This window comes from Phacochoerus africanus, chromosome 14, assembly GCF_016906955.1.
Source record: "Phacochoerus africanus isolate WHEZ1 chromosome 14, ROS_Pafr_v1, whole genome shotgun sequence".
In the NCBI taxonomy this organism is placed as follows: Eukaryota; Metazoa; Chordata; class Mammalia; order Artiodactyla; family Suidae; genus Phacochoerus; species Phacochoerus africanus.
In genome coordinates, this window is record NC_062557.1 from 44,839,569 (window position 1) to 44,860,220 (window position 20,652).

The 20,652-nt window shown below is 52.6% G+C and overlaps 2 protein-coding genes across 5 annotated transcripts in view; both read right to left on the reverse strand.

Annotated features, from left to right (window-relative positions):
• The window catches only part of PHF12 (PHD finger protein 12), a 43,832-nt gene extending 36,286 nt beyond the window's left edge, over nucleotides 1–7,546 (reverse strand). For 2 of the 3 annotated variants that reach the window (XR_007131604.1, XM_047756740.1), the window contains exons 1-2: nucleotides 6,919–7,546; nucleotides 6,091–6,272 (exon numbers count right to left, since the gene is read on the reverse strand). Coding sequence is in view for 1 of the 3 variants with exons in the window: in XM_047756740.1 (XP_047612696.1) it covers nucleotides 6,091–6,272; nucleotides 6,919–6,984 (248 nt within the window). In the remaining 2 variants the exon portion in view is untranslated. Of the gene's footprint in view, nucleotides 1–6,090; nucleotides 6,273–6,918 lie in introns of those variants that run through there. The other variant, XM_047756741.1, reaches the window with a different exon arrangement.
• Nucleotides 7,547–11,158: 3,612 nt separating this feature from the next.
• Nucleotides 11,159–20,652, reverse strand: part of SEZ6 (seizure related 6 homolog) — a 101,757-nt gene continuing 92,263 nt past the window's right edge. The window contains exons 6-18 of one of the 2 annotated variants that reach the window (XM_047757858.1): nucleotides 19,816–20,001; nucleotides 17,219–17,387; nucleotides 16,920–17,086; nucleotides 16,124–16,318; nucleotides 15,753–15,891; nucleotides 15,445–15,641; nucleotides 14,129–14,323; nucleotides 13,562–13,753; nucleotides 13,278–13,475; nucleotides 12,975–13,013; nucleotides 12,610–12,727; nucleotides 12,423–12,525; nucleotides 11,159–12,242 (exon numbers count right to left, since the gene is read on the reverse strand). In XM_047757858.1, the coding sequence (XP_047613814.1) occupies nucleotides 12,213–12,242; nucleotides 12,423–12,525; nucleotides 12,610–12,727; nucleotides 12,975–13,013; nucleotides 13,278–13,475; nucleotides 13,562–13,753; nucleotides 14,129–14,323; nucleotides 15,445–15,641; nucleotides 15,753–15,891; nucleotides 16,124–16,318; nucleotides 16,920–17,086; nucleotides 17,219–17,387; nucleotides 19,816–20,001 (1,928 nt within the window). In that variant the 3' untranslated portion in view covers nucleotides 11,159–12,212. Of the gene's footprint in view, nucleotides 12,259–12,422; nucleotides 12,526–12,609; nucleotides 12,728–12,974; nucleotides 13,014–13,277; nucleotides 13,476–13,561; nucleotides 13,754–14,128; nucleotides 14,324–15,444; nucleotides 15,642–15,752; nucleotides 15,892–16,123; nucleotides 16,319–16,919; nucleotides 17,087–17,218; nucleotides 17,388–19,815; nucleotides 20,002–20,652 lie in introns of both variants that reach the window. The other variant, XM_047757857.1, reaches the window with a different exon arrangement.

Below are 20,652 nucleotides of genomic sequence, written 5' to 3' on the forward strand. Positions count from 1 at the left end.
AAAAAAAAGTAAATAACTAAATAAAATGTGTTATATCTAGGAGTACCCTGGTGGCCTAGCAGTTTAAGTATCCTGCATTGTCACTGCTGTGGCTTGAGAACTTCCATATGCAGCCAAAAGAAAAAAAAAGTGGTATATCCGTACAAAAAATACTATTCAGCCATAAAAAGGAATAAAGTATCAATAAATCCTACAAGGATGAACCTTGAAAACTCGACTTATCCTTTTTGATTATCTCTTGTATTTTCAGAGCATAATAAAAAAAAAAAAAACCTGTGTCATTCAATACACAGTAGTAACTATTTCGAGTTCCTTTTCAGTTCAAATTAGATAATTTATTTGTCTTAATGACTTGGCTTTAAAAAAAAAAAAAAAAACTCTTGAAAACACACTTGATTAAGAATTTTAAGGAGTTCCGAGGTGGCTCAGCGGTTAACGAATCTCACCAGCATCCATGAGGACACAGGTTCCATCCCTAGCCTCACTCAGTGGGTTAAGGATTTGGCGTTGCTGTGAGCTGTGGTGTAGGCTGGCAGCTATAGCTCTGATTAGACCCCTAGCCTGGGAACCTCCATGTGCCGCACTGCTGCCCTTAAAAGACAAAAAACAAACAAACAAAAAAAGGATTTTAAGAAGACCAACAGGAATCCCATCTCCAGAAAACCAAGGCAGTATCTAAACAAGACTTTTCCACATTTATGCATGTAAAAAACATACAAGTCATTTACAAAGACCTCAAATAGTCTTAATACATTAGAGGAGCCCATCCGTGAAGTACTTGGAGAGCCTTAAGGAATAGCAGGAGATTGATGAGATTATAACTGCATCCTACCTTTCACTGAGTATGGTAATTAATTTTGGAACAGCCCTGAAATGAAAAATTTCCTAAAAGAGTACCACTAAGTTCTTGCCTCAAGTTACACAAAACTGTTATCTTAGAGGAGTATGACCTCTCTTTCCAGTTTTGAAATTTCTGATGCTTCCTTTCTCAACCAAAGCCACGAGTCACAAACATTTTGTGAGTAAACAACTCACCCTGGAATACTGTTTAAACAGTGATTACCCTTTATCTTTGAACTAAAGCATACATTACGTAAGAACAAGCACACATTACGTTTATAAAGCAGGAGTTCCAGTTGTGGCTCAGTGGTTAAAGATTCCGACTAGGAACCATGAGGTTGCAGGTTCGTTCCCTGGCCTTAATCAGTGGATTAAGGATCCGGCGTTGCTGTGAGCTGTGGTGTAGGTTGCAGGTGCGGCTCAGATTCCACACGGCTGTGGCTGTGGCGCAGGCCGGTGGCTACAGCTCCAATGAGACCCCTAGCCTGGGAACCTCCATGTGTCTTGGGTATGGCCCTAGAAAATACAAAAAGTTTATAAAGCATGCATGTTGAACATTATCGGACCTTCTCTGTTTGAGTGGACCATTTAAAAACAACACTACATGCCCAGATTCCAACAAAACATTGCAAACTCAAAAATAAAGAAATAAAATACACGTAAAACCAAATTAGGTTTGTTGAGGGGGCAGGGTGAAAGGAGTGAGTCCAGATGCTGTCACCTCCAGTTCTTCAGTGCCAGGCTTCTAAGCACTTAGAATATCAGAGACAACAGATTTGTAAGATGTTAAAATAAATGCAGTTTAACTTCACCACTTGTCTGACACTATTCTAATGAGGAACTAAACACAACAAAATCAGAAAAATCACCTCCTTAAAAGCTCAAACAGCGAAGATTTTCTGCAAGGCAGTTTTCTACTGTGTGTGAAACCTTTCTTGTTCTGACTCACTGAAAATTAAATATGCAAAACTCCAAGCTGAGCTTAGTTTTGCCTGTGCACAGAGACCTTTTTACTCTCATTCTTCGAAAACCTCATTTTGGATCTTGCTGCCAACACCAGAAAGAGGAAAGCCGGCCAACAATTCCAAATATAACATGCGGAGGCAAATGCTACAGAAATCTGTCTGACGGGAAGCGCCCATGCTGAGGTCTGCTGAGGTAGATGCACTTCTCAATCGGACTGTCCTGGTCCCTCAGACTGTTTGAGCAACAGGCAATCAGAGGAAACCGCTCGGGTTCCAGTCAGCCTCATTACCAATGCCCTATGGTATTCACTTTATCAGTAAGAACAATCCTATCCATCTCAAACACAAAGATGGGTCAGTGGCAACTAGAGCGCCACCAGTGATTCTAATTTTTAAAATACATTTATTCTATTCTTTAGCTTTGTTTTGGGGGTATGCTGAAGTTCCCGCACCAGGGAGTGAACCTGTGTCATGGCAGGAACCTGAGCCACAGCAGTGAGAACAACGAGTCCTTAACCTCTAGGCCAGGAAACTACTCTACTTTTTAAAAAGCCGATTATTAGGGAGCAGTACATGGATACCGGTATTTTCAGGAAGTTCAACTTACCGCATACAACTATAAGAAAGGTCAGGTTCACCAAGGAACACTTAAAACATAGCTCTTTCTAATTCTCCAGGGGCAGGTTTAGCAACCCCCTACCACAACTATGAATGATTAATAAATCAGTTAAACTTTAAAAAAAAAAACATATCTAAGTTTTAGGGGTCTTTTGTATTTTTTTAAGGGCCGCACCTGCAGCATATGGAGGTTCCCAGGATAGGGGTCCAATTGGAGCTGCAGCTGCTGGCCTACACCACAGCTACAGCAACGCTGAATCAGTAACCCACTGAGCGAGGCCAGGGATCGAACCTGCATCCTCATGGATCCTAGTAGCGTTGGTTAAACACTGAGCCACGACAGGAACTCCGATAAATCAGTTAAACTTGGATAAAATGATTACACTTTCACTCAAACAAATACAAAGGCATCAGTCAGCTCCTCAGGTTTAATTCTTCAGAGAGTTCACGGTACTGAGCACAGGACAATTCATTCCTTCACCCAGAAGATCACAGAAAACCCAGAAAGAGGGCTCCCGCTCTAATTGGGAAGAAAAGACTTTTCCTCATACAGAGCATTAGCCCCTGAGAAAAGAGAAGACAATTAAAAACAGCTCAGTTGACCAGTCGCTTCCTCCAGTAGCTTATCTTAGAAAAATCCCCTGTGGTTATGGTTATGTCACAGCGCAGGAGGTAAAGTCTGCCTAGAATCACTTCTGGAGCATTTTTACTAGATCCTGTTCACTGTGAGGCAAGCTGGCAAGGCACACTGGAGACTGAAAAAGGACCTGCTGCACAGAGTTTTGAATGGAGACCCACAGCAACACTGCAATTATGACCTACATGGTTTGTAAAACTCCATCTTCACTTTTGTACATTCTGTACATGAGGAAAATTATTACTATGCTTTTCTAAATAATCCAGTTTTAGCCAGTTAAAAAGGAAAGCAAGAGAAAATATAGTTACACCTCTTAACTTCACTCCCATGTGACACAAGTAAGCAATAATGGGACAAATTAATGTGAGCACACTCAGGAATCAATTTTTTCTGACACCATCAACAGCCTCACCTAATACTGCGGATGAGATGGTTAATGAAGGTCTTCACTTGGGCTGAAAAGTGTGGGGTAGGAGGAGGGAAAGTGGAATTAGCCTCACTTGAAAAAAGAATTCCTGCCTTTGTACCAATATCTAGAACGTTTTATGATTTATATAACTACCCAGATAAGTCAAGGGTACATTCAGTACTGGCATCTTCAAAGAGGGCACTAGAGATGTGAAATAAGCCCTACCTCATATACTAGCATTCTCAAATCTCTGTTTACCAGTTCCCATTCATGCTCTTAAAAAAAAAAAAAAAAAAATTCAATGAAATGCAGCCTGGGCAAGCCCAATCTCACCAACAGCTAAAAGCCCCTCCTTCTCCCCTACCAGCTAAAATAGAAACTGTAAATTGTTACAACTTGAGGAGATTTGGACTCACCCAATTCAAAAATTCAGAGACTAAGTTTCAGAGTTTAAAAAGCCCAGTCTCAGGCAAAGCAGCACATTTTCCCTATGCCTGAGGTTTCTGGTAAACAATTTTGGCTTTATTAAACAAATGATAATAAAGAGCTTACAAAATTCTCACTCACTAGAGGAACCTTTCTTAGTTAACACTAACTTCACTATAGAGGTAAAACATTAACCCAGATTTTATTTATTTTTCTTCCTTTTTTTGGCCACGCCCACAGCATTCAGAAGTTCTGGGACCAGGGACTGAACCTAGGCCACAGCAGTGACCTGAACCATAGTAGTGACAACACCCGATCCTTAACCCACTGCATCACCAGGAACTGTTTAACTCAAATTTTAAACCAAAAAGTCTACTATTCAGTCTTAGTATCTATCAAATGAGCACAATAAAAAATGTAAACAACAGGGAGTAACTGGTACGCAAATACAACCCGTTCAAATACAAAACTCTTCTGTGCTCAAGAACAACACAGGAAACTTGACAGATTTTTTCTTTCCAGGTGGATTACACCTATTAGGCTGCAAAGGCTAAAAACCACAGACCCTTCCTGCTGGTATTAGTCACTTCATAACAAAAATTTTAAGCCAAAGCTTCCTTCCGGATAATCGTTTTTGTCCCTGCAACACTGCAAGCCAAGATGGGGTGCCCTCCTGGGCAAAAGAAGCCTGTGAATGGTAATAAGAGTTTCATACATAACTTCTGACCACAGACTTAATTTGCCCAGTATCAGTTATCTGTCTAATAAGTGTTCCAAAACCAGCAATTAGTACAAATACAAAGCAGGCACTATTCCACCAACCGAGAGAGAGAATGTAAGTGGAACTGTGCAGAGTGCTTATGGAAAACTTCTTTTTTAAAACAACAACAACAACAACAAACCCAGAGAGCTAAAAACGGCAACGCAAAAACGGGTGGGAACAAATACAACAGCCCCTCTCCTTCCCACTCTCTCTCCAGCCATCTCCAAGGTCTGCTTTAGTATACTGCTGCTGAACAACAGAACAAGACTCATTAGAACAAGATGCAATCGGGGTACTGGCGCAAAGGTGGGATTATTTTTTTGTGGAGGGCGGTGGAGATTTCTCCAGGCAGAAGCTGGAGTGTAAACTCTGCTTGGCCGGATTGTTCCTGGGCTGAACTGCAGAGGAGGATCAAGCAAAGGGCGACCAACCCTAGTCCTTCCCTCCCTCTTCAGTCTCTCCCCTCCCCTCGCTTTCAGTCGGGGAGGGGGTGGGAAGCGCACAGCTTTCCAGCTCTCCGCTCCTTAAAACGCTCTCGCGGAGCCACCGCACATAATCCTGTCCCGGCAGCAGAGAATTTTGCAGCGAAGGGTTCGCCGATCCGGAGCGGAGAAGTGAAATCCGCGCCCAAGGGCAATTTTAATTGTCTAACCCGGCCCGATTTCCTAAGAGGCGGCAGCGCGGGGAGGGGAGGGAAGAGGGAGGCAGCTCCGAGAGGCAACAGGGGGCAAGCGGCGGCAGAGAAAGGGGACCAAAGCGGCAAGATCTCAGCCTCGGCCCCGGAGAAGCTTCTGCAGAAAGGACTCCGAGGCTACCACCACCGTTCCCCGGGAGACGTTTGAAAATCATATATGCAGCCAAAATGGCGCTGAGAATAAAAATATAATTTAAAGGCAGGTCGCCATATTGTAAACAGAGAGGCACAGAAGAGGCGGACTCGAGAGACACCCTCCATGATTTCTTCCACGGCCCAGAGCGCCCGGGCGCCGGGTCCGGCGGGCCTGGACCAGGGCGGCCAAGGGCTCCTGCGCACCCACCCCGAGGACAGCCCAGCCCGGCAGCAGCCCGAGGGCGGCGGGCGCGCGGGCAGGAGAGCGGCGCAGGGCCCGGAGCTCCTCCCCTTCCTCCCCCGCCACCGCCGGCCGAGCCCTGCCGGCTCGGTCCCGGCTCCCCAGCGACTTCCAATCCCAGATGGGGCTCTCCTCACTCCTCCCAACCCCCACCTCGGGGTCCGGACCCACCGCTGCTCCTCCCCCTCGAACGGCCGGATCCGGGCAGCACCTGGGGGCGGGGAGGCGCTCGCCCCAGCGGCTGCAGAAAGTCAGCTAGCGGCTGCAAGCGCCCGTTATTTCGGCAGGCTGGGGTAGGCCGGGTGAAGGAATGTGCCGAGAAGGGTCCTTCAAGGGGCTACAGAGGGGTCCCCAGACCTTACCAGCACTGGAGGTGGAAGGCGGCCGGGCAATGATCACAGCACAGGAGATCCCCCCCTTCTTTGCAGCTATCGCAGCTGTCGTGGTTGGTGGCCCTGCCGCTTCTCCGGGGCTCCTTCTCTGGCTTCCGACTCCGCTTTTCTGCCTCGTCCGCCTTGGGGGGAGCCAGCAGAGCCTGGATTTGCTGCACACACATACAAATGGCGTGTGTGCACACTCGGAGCTCCCGGGCGGTCCGTCGCCCCCCCGGCGCAGCTTCTCTGTCACCCACCCTTCTCCCCCCTTTTGTCCTTCTTCCTCCCATCCAGGCTGCTCCCAGAACCTCTCAGCCCCCGGAACAGGGGGAGCCCACCCTAACCGCGTTCCTGCAGCACAACAACGAGAACGGCTTCTTCCAAATGGGGAGGATCAGGGTAGGGGGGATGGGGAGAGGGTGCGCGGTTCCCTTCTCGCCACTTCCTTGTATGGACAGTGGGGGACTCCAAAGCCAGGCTCGGGAGAGGCCTGAAGCTCGGTACCCGGACGTGCTGGGGGAAGCACAAAGGGGCCGACAAGAAGGGGGTGGGGAGGCCCGCCGGTGCAACGCGATGGAGTGGGTTGGCGCTTCGGGAGAGCGAATCGAGGGCGGCGGGTAGGTGAAACTGCTGCAAACGTCCTCGGCGGCTGAGCTCAGCCCCCCGAGTTGCAAAGATGGGAGGGAGCGTCTGGGTGAGAAGAGCCCCCCCTTCCCCGGCCCTCTTGCGCTGCGAGCTCAGGACCGGCTTTGTGGGGCGGAGGGCGGAGGTTCTCTACTGGCGCTAGGGAAAAGAAATGAGGAGGGCCACTCTTACCTCCATCAGCCCCCCCGACGTGTCCAAGTCGTACACGATCGTCTTGGTCTCCATTTTCTCCCACATTCATCCACCTCCCGGGCTGGGCGCTCTCTGCTCCGGCCCCCCCAACCCCGGGGGGAGGGGGGTAGCGGGGGGAGGGGGCGCTCCTGACCCCGGCCCCCCTTCTTTTTTACCGACACGGGTCCCGACTTCTTCGCCCTGGCTCCCCCCCACCCCCCGGCCCCCAGTCCCCGGGACGACAGCGTCCTCCCCACGGGCCGTGAGGGGGGAGCGGCCCCTCAGCCCCGGCCCGGCGGCTGGCTGCACGGTGGGTCCCGGCTCCGGGGGTCAGGCCTCGGCGGGGCCTAGTCCCACAGGCTAAAGCCGGCGCTGGCGACCGCTGGTCCGGCCGGGAAGGCTGGCGGGCGCTGCCATCCCGGGGCTGGGGGGATCGGAGGGGGGGTGAGAGGTTAGGTGAGGTTGTGGTACGTGAGGTGACTGCGGGGAGGGTGATGGGGGGTGGTCCCCGGGCTCCGCCTCTCGCCGCTGCCGCCGTCTGCGTCCCGGCTGCCGCGCACTTGGCGCAAACTTACCGCGAGCGCCCGCAAAGCCACCCGCGCAGGCGCCCCGGGATCGCCGCTCGCCGCGCGCAACCGCAGTGACAGCCGGCGGCCGGGCTCCCGCGCAGCCGCAGTGAGGGGGTACCCCCCAGCGCGCAGCCGCGCTGGCATTCGTCTGGAGAGCCGAAGCCCCGCCTTTTTGCCCTGCGCCAGCGTACTGAGGTAAAAGGGCGGGACCTGCGGTCTCGCGCAGGCGCCTGGGCGAGCTGGTAAGGGTCATAGCGCAGCCGCAGGAACAGGAGGACCCTTCATCCATTGGAGTTTGTGAATAGCCCAAGAGCACCCGGTTCCCGCGCAGGCGTGTTAAGGATGCTCCCCTCTCGCCCCACAACAACGCAGCCGGCTCCCGCGCAGGCGTGTTGATACCTGTAGGCCCTCACAAGAGTGCTTATACTTTCGCCATTTTGGTAATGATACATAGGCTATCGTGTCCTTGGAGTCCTTAGGCATGAACAGAAAAGAGAAAAGTGTAGTGCTGGCTGGACTGATAGGCCGTACTCCTAAGGATGTCGTACTGGACTGTCAGGTTCCAGCGTCAGGTGTGGCTGGGCCAGGCGCCATATTGGTAAAGATAAAAGAAAAGCCATTGCAACGGAAAACTGTGTTTTCGGTGTCGGGTTGGATGGCTACTGTTCCCAATTCCCTCCCGTTCTCGACAGTAAATTTTAGCTTGAGCATTCTTGCCTTTGCTAGTGATGGCACCATGGAGAGCTCCGCGTATCCATTACGACTTGACCACTATCTCTGAGAACCACTCTCCGAAAGGAAGCCCAAAGCGAAGTTTGTAATGCTGACAACGCCCAGCTACCTGCCTACTGTGGACTTCAACTCCCAGTTTGCAACGCGCAAAGGGGCCAAAGGGCGAACGGGAGCGCATTGCACCCTGGAAGCAAGAATCGCGATGGGTCTGGTGGATTGTGGGAGCCGTAGTTCCATGTGCGTGCGATGCAGTGTGTAGTAGGATGAACTGGGGGAAGAGTGATTTGCCTGCCCGGAAGAGATACTTTTTATAGCTTCAGTGTGGTATGCTGGGATTTGTAGTCTGAAGGCCTCACTGAAATTCTGGGCAGGACTTCCGCTCCCTCCTCAGTGATCGCCCCTCCCCTTGGTCTCATCTTCGGAGATGGCCTGTTGTCTCTGCCTGACTGTTGATGGAGCGAAGGAGAAGGGAGTGGCATCATTGTGCCTGACACTAGGCATTTAGTTGGCGTTTTTACCAGATATCCTGGCCAGGTAGCCTGGTTCACTTTTGATGTTAAGGTATACTTAGCATTCTCAGAAACCTAAAACTGGAAAGGGTTTAAAGAGCATCTGTATTAATCCTCTCATTTCCAGAGGCACAGAGAAGAGTAGTGATTTGCATATTTCACATAATGCATTTATGGCAGACCTAGGAATGAAAAAGATTTGATTCCCAAGTTAGGACACTATCTATCTGCCTGTGAGGAGATGCTGCTTCTTTTGGGATGGTAAAGTGGATAGGGTAAGGATGTCCATATGTGGTCTTAGGTTTCTGTTTCTCTGACTTTCCTAATGATCCTGTTGGTGCCTGGAAAGAACACTAAGGTCCTGGGCCTTATTGATCAAACAGGGAAGGATATGTAGATCGGCCCTTTCTGTCCTCTACCAGCCTCAGCAAACAAGAATTTTTTTTTGTCTTTTAGGGCCGCACTCCCAGCATGTGGAAGTTCCCAGTCTAGGGGTAAAATTGGAGCTGTTGCCACTGGCCTACACCACAGCTACAGCAATGTGGGATCTGAATCCTACACTGCAGCTCACAGCAAGACTGGATCCTTAACCCAGTGAGCAGGGCCAGGGATCAAACTTGCATCCTCATGGATGCTAGTCGGGTTCGTTACCACTGAGCCACAATGAGAGCTCCCAAACAAAACTCTTAATGACTGTGGGCCAGAGATGTGGCCCTCAGAGAGAGAGGAGGGCTGAGCTAGAAGTATGAAAGTGGCAGAACCTCATCTCTTCTGAGGCTGTATTTCACGCCCTCACAAATGGATACATCATGTGCCCTCACCGCCCTGGCTTCCTTCCTATTGCTCAGGGCCCAGCTTGCTGCTGTGTCAGCCTGAAGGTATTGTGGGGCAGATAAGTAAGCCAGTGGCACATGCCCAATGAGCAAGGCCTTGCTTTAATCAATACCATCATTGCAGTTAAGAACAGAAATAGGCATTAGTGGGCTAATGAGGAAAGTAACACTTGATCTGTTGACAAGTGCCAGAGAAACTAATCACATAACACACCTTCCTCTTAGAACTTGGAGGGTAAGGTCCCACTGGGGCCAGTAGTTGTGCCACCTTGGAGAGCTCCAGCCCTGGCTATTCAAGGAGGATAAGGGAGAACAAGCAGATGGGATACAGATGCCTTAGGAAGTGACCTCTTGTGGCTAATTTAGGCACTGCATTCTGATGGACTGGAGCCTCACCTCTTCAAGGTGGCTTGTGGTAGAACCAGGAGGTGGACGGCCATGAGTAGTCAAGCCATGAGTGGTCAAAACTTCCCTGTTGGAAGACTGTAGAAGTCCTGGTAGCTGATACTATTTCCTTCAGGGTTTTTGTCTTCTGGCTTCTAAGTGTCCATAACTCCTTGTTGCCTACCTCTTGCTCTTATTCTGAAGAGCAACCATGCAGAGCACACCTCTTAGCATGGATGTGCTGGGGACCAAGGCTGGGTAAACACATCTAAGAAGGTGCTGGGGGCCATAAGGAAGAGGCATAGAGGCTGAGAAGGACCAAACATGGCAAAATTAGGTAGATCCTCTTCAGCCACCTCCACCTCTTTCTGGAGCCCATGGATACTCCTTTTACTAAAATAGGAGCCAAGCCCCTACAGTGCATTGCTTCGGTGCCTAACATCCTGGATGTTCCCTGAGGCCAAGACGAACTAGGGCCTCATATTCAGAGGTTCAGTCTCTGATTTCTCTTCCAATTTCCTAAGCCTTGTTAGCTGGGAAGGAAGTAAAAGGAGAGAGGCATCAGCTTCCTGGGCTTTTTTTTTTTTTTTTTTTTTGTCTTTTTAGCTATTTCTTGGGCCGATCCCACGGCATATGGAGGTTCCCAGGCTAGGGGTCCAATCGGAGCTGTAGCCACCAGCCTACGCCAGAGCCACAGCAACGCGGGATCCGAGCCGCGTCTGCAACCTACACCACAGCTCACGGCAACGCCAGATCCTTAACCCACTGAGCAAGGGCAGGGACCGAACCCGCAACCTCATGGTTCCCAGTCAGATTCGTTAACCACTGCGCCACGACGGTAACTCCTTCCTGGGCTTTTTTAGCAATACAGTGGCTTTGAGGAGGGCCTGGGGGATGTGTGCCAGTCTGTAGTTCTAGACCTAGAAAAGAGGAGGAAATGAAGCATTCGGATGGATGAGCATTGTGGTCCTAGGTTCCCACACCCCTGTGGCACCAGCCGTAGAGGCCTCTCATTTCGCATGCCATCCATTGCACTGACCTTGTTGGGAGAGTAGTCTCTGAAGCATTGGTGTGTAACTTTTTTTGGTAAAATCTAGTGATAATCAGTTGGTAGGTCCAGCATGCCTTCTGGTTCTAAAATCCACATCCTATTTATCTTCCACTGCCTTTCCCTCCAAGAAAGCATCATCTACCAGGCCATTGCTTGTTTTTTTTTTTTTTTTTTTTTTTCAAAAACACCATTTTAATAAGGAAACAACAGAAATAGAAGATTGTTCTCTGGCTGGAGCCCAGACCCCATATAATACATTCCATGTACAAAGTGGCCTGCAGCCAGCTCCTGGGCCTCTCCCTGGGACTCTCTGATCCCCTGTTCCATGTCAAACTTCTGGGACCTTGAACCTCTGCTCCTCTCCAGAATATGCCCACCCACTCCCCTTATCCCAAAACACAGTGGCCAGGAGGAAAGCCTGACAAGTGGCTGGGGTTGGAGGAGCGGCCGGTGGGAAAGAGGGTGTTTTTAACAACCCCACTGACATCAGGAGAAGGTCTCCCTCTCTTCAGGGTGTAGGGCTGCCAGGGAAGCAGTGGGGTATCCTGCTTTGGTGTGGAGCATGAGTGATGAGGCCTAGGGAAGCCCAACCTGAGCTCGGGTAATGTCCCTAAACCCCTTAGGATCACTTAGAATTATCGTTTCCACCAGGAAGGGACAGAGGGCAGAACTGTCCATTACTGGGGCCTTAGAGAAAGACTAAAGCCCTCCTCAAGGGGCTGATGTCAGCATGCCAGGACTACCCAGAAGTCACTGTTAAGAACAGTTTGGGTCACTGGTGATGGCCCTGTGAGGAACACCCTGGCACAGTTTCCACCACTGTCAAGTTAACCCTGCTGCAGGATGCTACGTGCCAGGGCTGGATGGTGGTCAGATGGAGAGAGGTGTTCTGGCTCTGCCTGTAAATTCCAGGCTAGAGATCCAGGGCATGAAAAGGGCTCAGGAGAATGCTGGTTCTTGATGTATGTGCTCCTGCTGTGTTCTGCCTCGAGGCAGATGCCCCTGACTTGGACCCAAGGAAAGGCCCTAAGTGGGCAGTGGTGCCAAGAAAATAGGCCCTGGTGGGCATTGCAGGCAGGAAGGGCACAACTTCTGGAGGGATTGGTGGCATCTCTTCCCAGTGGTATGTACAGGAGGTGGAGGGGCAGCAGGAAGCTGGGAGCTCTGCTGCTGGGCTGTGATGCAGGGCTGAGCTGGCTTCCCCAGGCTGCCCCACCTAGATGGAGACTTCATATTCTTTCGTCTCCTGCAAAGGAAAGAGACTGCTGGGAGTTGGAAACTTGTATAAGGTTTGCCAGCCCATAATCCACCTTCCCAAGGGAAAGGGGAAGAGAGAGAGGTCTTGGCATGACCCTCAGGGGGACCTGCCCACGGGAGCATAGAATTGGGTCCTGATGAGGGTGTTAAGCCTGGCACAGATACTTACTCCGGTTTCATAAGTTGGATTGTCAAATGCTGACTCCACGGTGATGCGGTCATAAGGGCGGGGCCGTGTTCGGGGCAGCTGCAGGGGGCTTTCCCCCTGGAGCCTGTGGGGCAGAGAAGCCTGTGAGTCAGGAGTGCTGGGCAGGAGTGAGTCAGGTATGTAGGGCAAGAAGGGAAGCCAGACCTACCTGGAGAAGTAGAGGTACACTCCTCCGGCCAAGAGCGCCATTGCCACCAGCGGCAAGAAGATGGCAGCTGCAATGTGAGCAGCATCTAGGGTGCTGGAGGCAGCAGGCGCCTTGGCAACTGAAAACAGAGGACGGGATTGGGGCAGAGGTCCCTGTTGCCTGGACCCCACTTCCCATCTCTGCCTAGGGGCATCCAGCCACCAGCTCCCTCTAGCTGGCTGGGGGCAGGGAAGGAGCTTTTTGCCCTGCTAGCCCCAGACCTCTCTCCTTCTCTGCCCTCCCTCCTTAGGGAACCCATGGCCTGGGAGCTGTGAGAACAAAGGGCAGGGAGATTATTTCCCTGGCCCTCAAGTTTGGGGGCTCACCATCCAGGCTGCGGCCGCTGTAGAACCCATCCAGAGAGGCTGGAACAAGAGGGGAGGGCCAAGGGCAGTGGGTGAGCCCAAGGAGCCAAACCACTAAGGCAGGGAGCAGGCTGATCATGGGAAGGATTTGTCCAAGGAGTGCCCACCCCAGAATTCGTCTTAGTGTCACCAGGTCAGAAGGGCCTGGCAGAGACTGGGGAGACCAAGGGTAACGTAAAGGGGGTTCTGGTTCTCAACATTTGACATCTATGCCAGAGCAGCCCTGTGGGCCTGGCAGGAGCTCAGGGGTGGCAGAGCACTCACCAGCCCTGCAGGTGGGTGGGGGGTCACTCCAATGTGAGGGGTGTCCGGGCACACACTTGATGCTGGCCTGGCCTTTCAGTACATAGCCAGGGGCACATGAGAAGTGAACAGTAGCCCCTGCTGGGTGCAACTGCTTCTCAGGACTGCGGGCACCATTCTCAGGGGCGCTGAGGCCATGGCATGGCTTGAGCTGTTCCACTGCAAAGCAGGCAGAGTCGAGTGAAGGGGCCAGGCCCCTAGCCTCCAGAGGCAGCATCTTCCCCTCCTACCCACTGGACACTTACGGAGACATTTGGGGGCCCGGTCGCTCCACTTGGGGCTGCTGGCTTGGCGGTCATGGCAGGTGAGGATGGCACTACCCGTCAGCACAAAACCCTGGTCGCAGATGTACTGCACGGTGGCCCCCACGGGAAACTTGGGGCTAGATATGAGACGTCGGCTATGCTCTACGTCCCCAGGGTCATGGCAGGAGGTCACTATGGGTGGGGGTTGATGGGGGGGAAGTAGCCCAAGTAGAACTCAACAGAAGCCAGTTCACACTGGCTTTGTTCCAACCCTTTTGTGGCATATGGCTTCACCCCCTGTTTATCTGCCCCCTACTCTGCTGGTATATCCCCTCATTAGTCCCCTTCCCATCCGTCAGAGTCAGCAAACTGATTGGCTGTATACCAGGAACAAAATACTTGGAGTACTTGGTGGATAACCCCTATGAGAAAGTATGATACCGTTTCACAGGTGAGGAAAATGAAGCTGTGGATACCAGCTAATAACATCTTGAGTTTGGGTCAGAATCCAGGAGAGAGGCTTCTAGGTTGCATTGGGAGGAGAATATGGGGAACAGGTACACTCACCCCTCTGGCAGGAGGGCAAGTCCTCGCTCCAGGTTAGGTCCCACTGGCACATAAGGACACTGGATCCCACCACCTGGTAGCCAGGGTAGCACTGGTAAGTGACGACAGTGCCATGTACCAGCTCAGGCTGCGACGGGCTCTTCCAGCCATTGGGGATCTCAGGCAGCTCTGGACACGTGTCATTACGGGGCACCTCTGGGGGCACAACAGCAGTAAGATGCAGGCCCTCGGCCAGCACCAAAGCGACTGTGATAGCTCCCCTCACCCTGAGTGCACTCTGGCTCCTGCCAGTTTGTCCGAGGCCCAACCTGGCCTGGGCAGGCTCACGTGCTTTCCCACTCAAGGGCCCTTCCCTGACTGTCCTTGACATCATCTGTCTCCGAGACTCCAGGGCTGTCACCTAAGCTTTGGCCTTACTTCCAAAACCATGTCGGCCATTTCCTCAGTCCTGAGAGAGGGGCCCGGTAGGTTGGGAAAATCGTCATTTCTATTAAAAGGTTACCAGAAAGTTAGAAGTGAACACCTTTCCTCAGTTCCCTATTTCTTTTTCTTTTTTTAGAGCTGCACCCATGGGCATATGGAGGTTCCCAGGCTAGGGGTCAAATCAGAGCTACAGCTGCCGGCCTACGCCAGAGCCACAGCAACACCAGATCCGAGCCGCGTCTGTGACCTACACCACAGCTCACGGCAACACCAGATCCTTAACCCACTGAGCGAGGCCAGAGATCGAACCCACATCCTCATGGATCCAAGTCGGATTCATTTCCGCTGTGCCACAACGGGAACGCCTCAAGTCCCTATTTCTGTTTTGCAATTCTTCCTACCCAAATCTCTCTTGCTGCAACAGAGGCTCCTTTCTTCTCACTGAGCCCTCAGGGAAGATGGAGAACAAGATTAGCATCCTGCGGGTGACACCTGGAATTCCCCACTTTCCCTCATCAGATAAGAGAGCGCTCAGGGAGTTCCTGTCATGGCCCAGTGGTTGGCGAATCCAACTAGGAACCATGAGGTTGCGGGTTCGGTCCCTGCCCTTGCTCAGTGGGTTAAGGATCTGGCGTTGCCGTGAGCTGTGGTGTAGGTCGCAGATGCGGCTCGAATCCTGCATTGCTGTGGCTCTGGTGTAGGCCAGCAGCTACAGCTCTGGTTAGACCCCTAGCCTGGGAACCTCCATGTGCCGTGAGAGCGGCCTAAGAAATGGCAAAAAGACAAAAAAAAAAAAAAAAAGAGCGCTCAGGCTCCTCACTGCCCTGGCCTCTCTGACTTGCCGTGGTTCAGGGTCTGCATCTGGCATCAGGGCAGGACAGGGGCAAGCTCACCAAAGAAGTGGATGACGAAGCCCTGCTGGTAGCCCAGCACCGAGGCCCCGGGGTCTGACTGGAACTGTATGGTGACGTCGGCCATGGAGGTAAAGAGCTTGAAGTGGTCTCGGGGCCCAGAGTACTGGCCCAGGACCCGGGCTGTCAGGTCATCTCCATCATAGAAGGTAAGCACGTCACCAGGGCCTATGCGCAGCCTGTGGAGGAGGAGTGTCAGGGAGGGCAGGCCTGGGGACCCCAGGATGGACCGGGCAAGAGATGTCCCCAGAGCTCAGGAGCTGGCTTGGCTGAGCCCTGAGGGCACTTACACTCGGACGTCCAGCATGATGCGCTTGTCCTCCTCCACGTGCACGCCCCAGATGCAGTCCTGCCCACGGCCATAGGGCTCCGGCCAGTTGGGGGAGAGCACCACGCCGGCCGAGTCTGTGATCTCCCCACTGCACACGGCTGGAAGGCAGGGGAGGCCCAGGAGGCACGTCCCCTCCGCACCCCCCCCCACCCCCGGCCAGTGCCATGTCCTGGAGCTGCCGCCTGCCCGCAGGAGTGCCTCCCCCCTAAGAGCCCCTGCCTCCTCCTGGGGGGTGGGGGAAGCCTCCGTGGTCCCAGGCCCTGTGGCTGGCTCCCTGGAACCCACCCTGCTCCCTGTCCCTGCCCGGCCCACCCACCAGTGCCTACTGACCTCGGCAGGCGGGCTCTGTCTCATTCCACTGGGGGTCGTGGGGGTCAACGCACTCAATGATGATGGAGCCCTGCTCCAGGGTGTAGCCAGGGTCGCAGCTGAACTCCACGGTGGTACCCACAGGGTAAGAGGGTGCGCTGCTGCTGAAGTTGCCGTATTTGACAAAGGGCTCATAGCAATGGCCTTGCTGGAAGGCTGTAAACCACAGGGCCCAGCCCAGCTCAGCCTCCACTGGGGCAAATATAGAGGGCAGTTGTCCTCCTACTTCCTCCCCAGGCCTTTGTCTGCCTGCCTGCAGATGTACGTCCAAAGCTTGAAGCGGGAGTCAGGGACAGCCAAGAGCATCCATCCTTGATTATGCTCAGAAGGCCATCTTGATCACCATTATATTCCCAGTGCCTGGTTTGTGCTTAGTACACAGGGGGCGCTCAATAAATGTTTTTTGAATAAATTAATGCATGCATGCATGAGGTGCTAGAATGAATCTTGCAGCAATTCTCCTTCCTTAAGGGTTGGGCCCATTTTTGTTCTTCAAAGTCTAGAGAATGCATTCTTTTGGACTAGACGGCCTGGGTTCAGGCAGGGATCTCTGTGAAGATGGGGTAGGAATCCTGCACTTGAGGGGAGGGGTAGGCAGAGGAGACCTGGGTGCCAGGCGAGCAAGGGTTAAGGTGGAAGGAGTGAGGATGGAATGGAGGCAGGGGGCAGGGTGTGAGAACAGACCCTAGGGCTCAAGACCCCGCCCCAGCCCCCCCCCCCCCCCCCCGCCCCCGGGCTTAGGCCCTGGCAGGCTCACCCTCATAGCGCAGGGCCATGCCTGCAGCTGCCCCACTGCTGTCAGTACTGAGCTCCACAAAGAAGTGTCGGCCCGAGCTGAGCAGGCCCTCAATGGGCAGGTACTCCACCTCGTAGGAATCATACACAGGCGGGGCCTCCACGTTGTCTCCGTTGCGGATGATGAGCCTGGGCCGGGAGAGCAGCAGCTGCGTGGCTGGTCGCTGAGTTGGGTGGGGTGTGGGCCCAGGCTTGGGTACCATCCCTTCGGCAGCATATTACCAGGTCATGCTCTCCTGTCCCACCAGGATATCCCCTCACCTGTCATCATCCTCTGCCAGGGAAACCTTCTCAAAGTGCAAGTGTAGCCGCTGGCTTTCAGGAGCCTCAAGCAGCCAGTGGCAGGTGAGGTTGTTGCTGTAGTTGCCCGGGAAGCCGGGAGAGACGATGCGGCCAGTGGTGGCATTGCGGATCACTCCACCGCAGGCAGCTGCGAGACAGGGGCAGGACTGTGGGCTGAGCCCGGCCGCAGCCTAGACAGCCCTACAAGCCTCCCTGTCCATCCCAGCTCCGTGCCTTCTGCACAGGGTAGCAGGGATCTTGCCTTCACAGTCCAAAGGTCAGTCCTTTGCCCCTGTGACCCTGCAGTTCCAGGCAGTCTGCCTCCTTCCTAACCCTTCCCACTGTTCCTGTGCAACTCCCTTGACTGTGGTAGATCCACCACTGCCTGGCTGGGTGGCCCTGGGTAAGTCACTTTCCCTCTCTGCTGACTCCTCTGGGAAGCCGTCCCTGACTCCCTCCCCGGTGGACTTGATTAACGCCCCTTACCCAGGGCTCCAACCTCCTTGGGTGTATCTGCTTCCTCCACCTCATGCCACTTTTCTTAGGCCAGTCATTACTGGATATGTCCCTGACCTAGGACTCTCTGGGGCAGGGGCCAGGTCTTTTCAGGCCAGGCACACAGTTGGTATTGAATAAAATAAGTAAATGAATGTAACAAAGAGGATAGGACTAGATCAGGGATGACAAACACATGGTGTGCATGCCATCCACCTCCAGATCCTGTGCCCTTAGCAGACATCGCCAGCCAGGAGGCGGTCTTGAATGCTTTCTGAAACAGCATCACTACCACTGTCATTCCTGGCTGACCCCGAGGGCCTTTCCAGCACCCATGCCTGTGACCCTTGTCTTCTCTTTCCAAGCAGAGGCTGAGCAGTTTGCCATCCCCATCACTGACAGCTGCTGAGTTACTTGGCCACAAGCTCCTGGCAGTTAAATGGGGCCAGAGAAGGGGTCTCGCAATAGGACCGTGGCTGGTTCCAGGCAGTGCATTTCTCTCCTGGATACACAACTGCCAGCTCTCAGAAACCAGGCTGCCATGGCCAAAGCCCAGTGCGTTTGGCTCCAAGTGTTCAAGACTGCAGAATATTTTAACTTAATAAGCCTCCCAGGGAGGGGGTGGTGGTTTCTTTTCTGCTTCTCTGCAGAGAGGGCAGGCTCAGCTTTCTGCTTGGTCTCAGAATGGGACTGCCCTTCAAATCTGATTGTGCCCCACCCTTCACTTAAATTCCTCAGTGGCTCTCTATTACCCTCAGGATAAAGTCCAAGCTCAAGATGATGCTCAAGCCCTTTATAAACCCTGTTCTCTCTTGACTCAGCTTCAGCCCTTCCCCATACACCACCCTCCTCTTCAGGCACCCCTCACCGCGTCCTCACTACGGCATATGGCTTCATGCCTCCACATCTTCGTAGGCGCTCTTCCAGGAATCCACTCCACTTCCCTAAGCTCTAAACATGCATGTAATGGGAAGCTTTCCTTTCGTCCTTCCTCTTTTTGGAGCAGCTCTCTCTCCCTTGGATCCCCACTGTGCCCTGAGTTCTCCCCATCACAGCACCATCTGCACTGAACTTCCTGAGCTGCTTTCCAGTCCTCCCACCAGACGTAGCTCCTTGTCTAGCTTATTCACCTCTGCTTATGGCTGGCACTGAAGAAGTTTATAGAATGAAACAAGTAGCAAAAACCCAAGCTGCCTTTCACACTGCAAACCAAACACTCCATCTCTCTTCTGCCAACAGCCCCTCTACACCGGCAGCAATCTCAGACCTCCCCCCTGCCCCCGCCCCGATCACCCTGGACCAGAACCTGGGAGTCTTCTACTTTCCTTCTTTCCCTCATCAGTGTTCCTGGAACCTCATGCCTCTTCTTCATTCCTAAAGTCACTGTCTAAGTTCAAACCCGCTTGCCTGCCTGGCTGGCTGCATAGCCTCCAGACACGGCCTGGCTGTCTCTCCTGAGGAATAGTTCTGAGCCCCCCCCACTCCCTCTCCCAAAACTTCAACCGCTCCCCACCCAATATCTTGGCCTGACTTTCAAGGTCTTCCCACTGCCCCCTCCACATATCTCAGGCCTCAGCCAAGCCTGGCTATTTTCTTTGTCCCCCAAAACTCCCTCACTTTCTCACCTCTGCTCTGTGTCACTGCCCATGTTGTTCCCGCCATTGAAATGTCAGACCTTCATTGCCACTTCCCCCAGGAAGCCTCCCAAGAACCCAACTAAGAATGATTTCCCCCCCACCCCGGCCACCCCAACCGCCCAGGTCACTCTGCTTCAACACTGGTACCTTTTACTTCTGGCTCTGGAAGTTGGTGACCTATGTGCTTTCTTCCTCTCCCATTTGCTGGAACTATGGGCTCTTTGAGGGCCAGTCCCTCTTTAAAAATTCAGTTCTATAGACCTGCAGTACCTCCATACAGTAAGGGCTCAATAAGTGCAGGTTGGGTGAATATTACTGAGGTGTGTGGCCATTTTCTGGCTTCCTTATGGAGAGCAAATGAAGGTGCCAGACAGTGACAGAGGGCAGGCGTGAGCACCCCCACCCCCGCACTCTGTTTAGCACTGGGTGCCCCAGGCCACTCACCGATGCAGACAGGCTCCTGAGAATCCCAGAAGGGCCGGGTGGCATTGAGACAGGTAAGGAGCCTGGCACCCTTCAGCTGGTAGCCAGTGGCACAGTGGAAGCGGGCACTACCTCCTGGGTGGAGGCTAGTGACAGTCACAGCTCCATAAGCTGGATGTCGGGGAAAGTGACAGCTCAGGAGATAGGCTGCAGAGAGAGAATGGGTGATGTCCGTGTGTGAGTGTGGGGGCTGAGTCGTAGCCAGAGCAAAAGGGGCTCGCCCCTGCCTGCCTAGAGGTGTCTCTTGGGGCCAGAGGAAGCATAAGAATTCCAGAAGAAGAGACTCTGACCCCACTCCCTGGAAGGTGCCAGTGATATTTCCAGCAGCCTGGGCTGGTTAGAGAGATGGAAGTTGGAGGTTTGGGTTCTGCTCCAAGCTTCCTGACACTTTAGGCAAGTTACTTGGCCTTTCTGTGTCATGGTTTCATTTGTTAAATGAGTTTCAAAATGCCAGACCGCCTACAGGGCTATTGAGAGAATAAATGAGATAGTATTTTATTCAGCTTGGTATCCTTGGAACCCAGCTGACAGTACATCTCCAAGAAATATTTATGAAATGACCTATAGATATGAAAGCACTTGAAATAGTGAAAAGCCTATACTGATGTAAAGTATTGATATTATTTTTCCTATGAGGGACAAATATGAATTACTGCAGGAAAGACTGAAGTCAGACAGTAAAAGCTTTCCAAGTATTCACTGAGAAATGCTAAAAAGCTTGATGGTAAGTGTGTGTATCTCTTTTTAAAACAGGATTGGGTGAGGGTGGGGAGACAGTGCACACCTTTTTGGAATTTG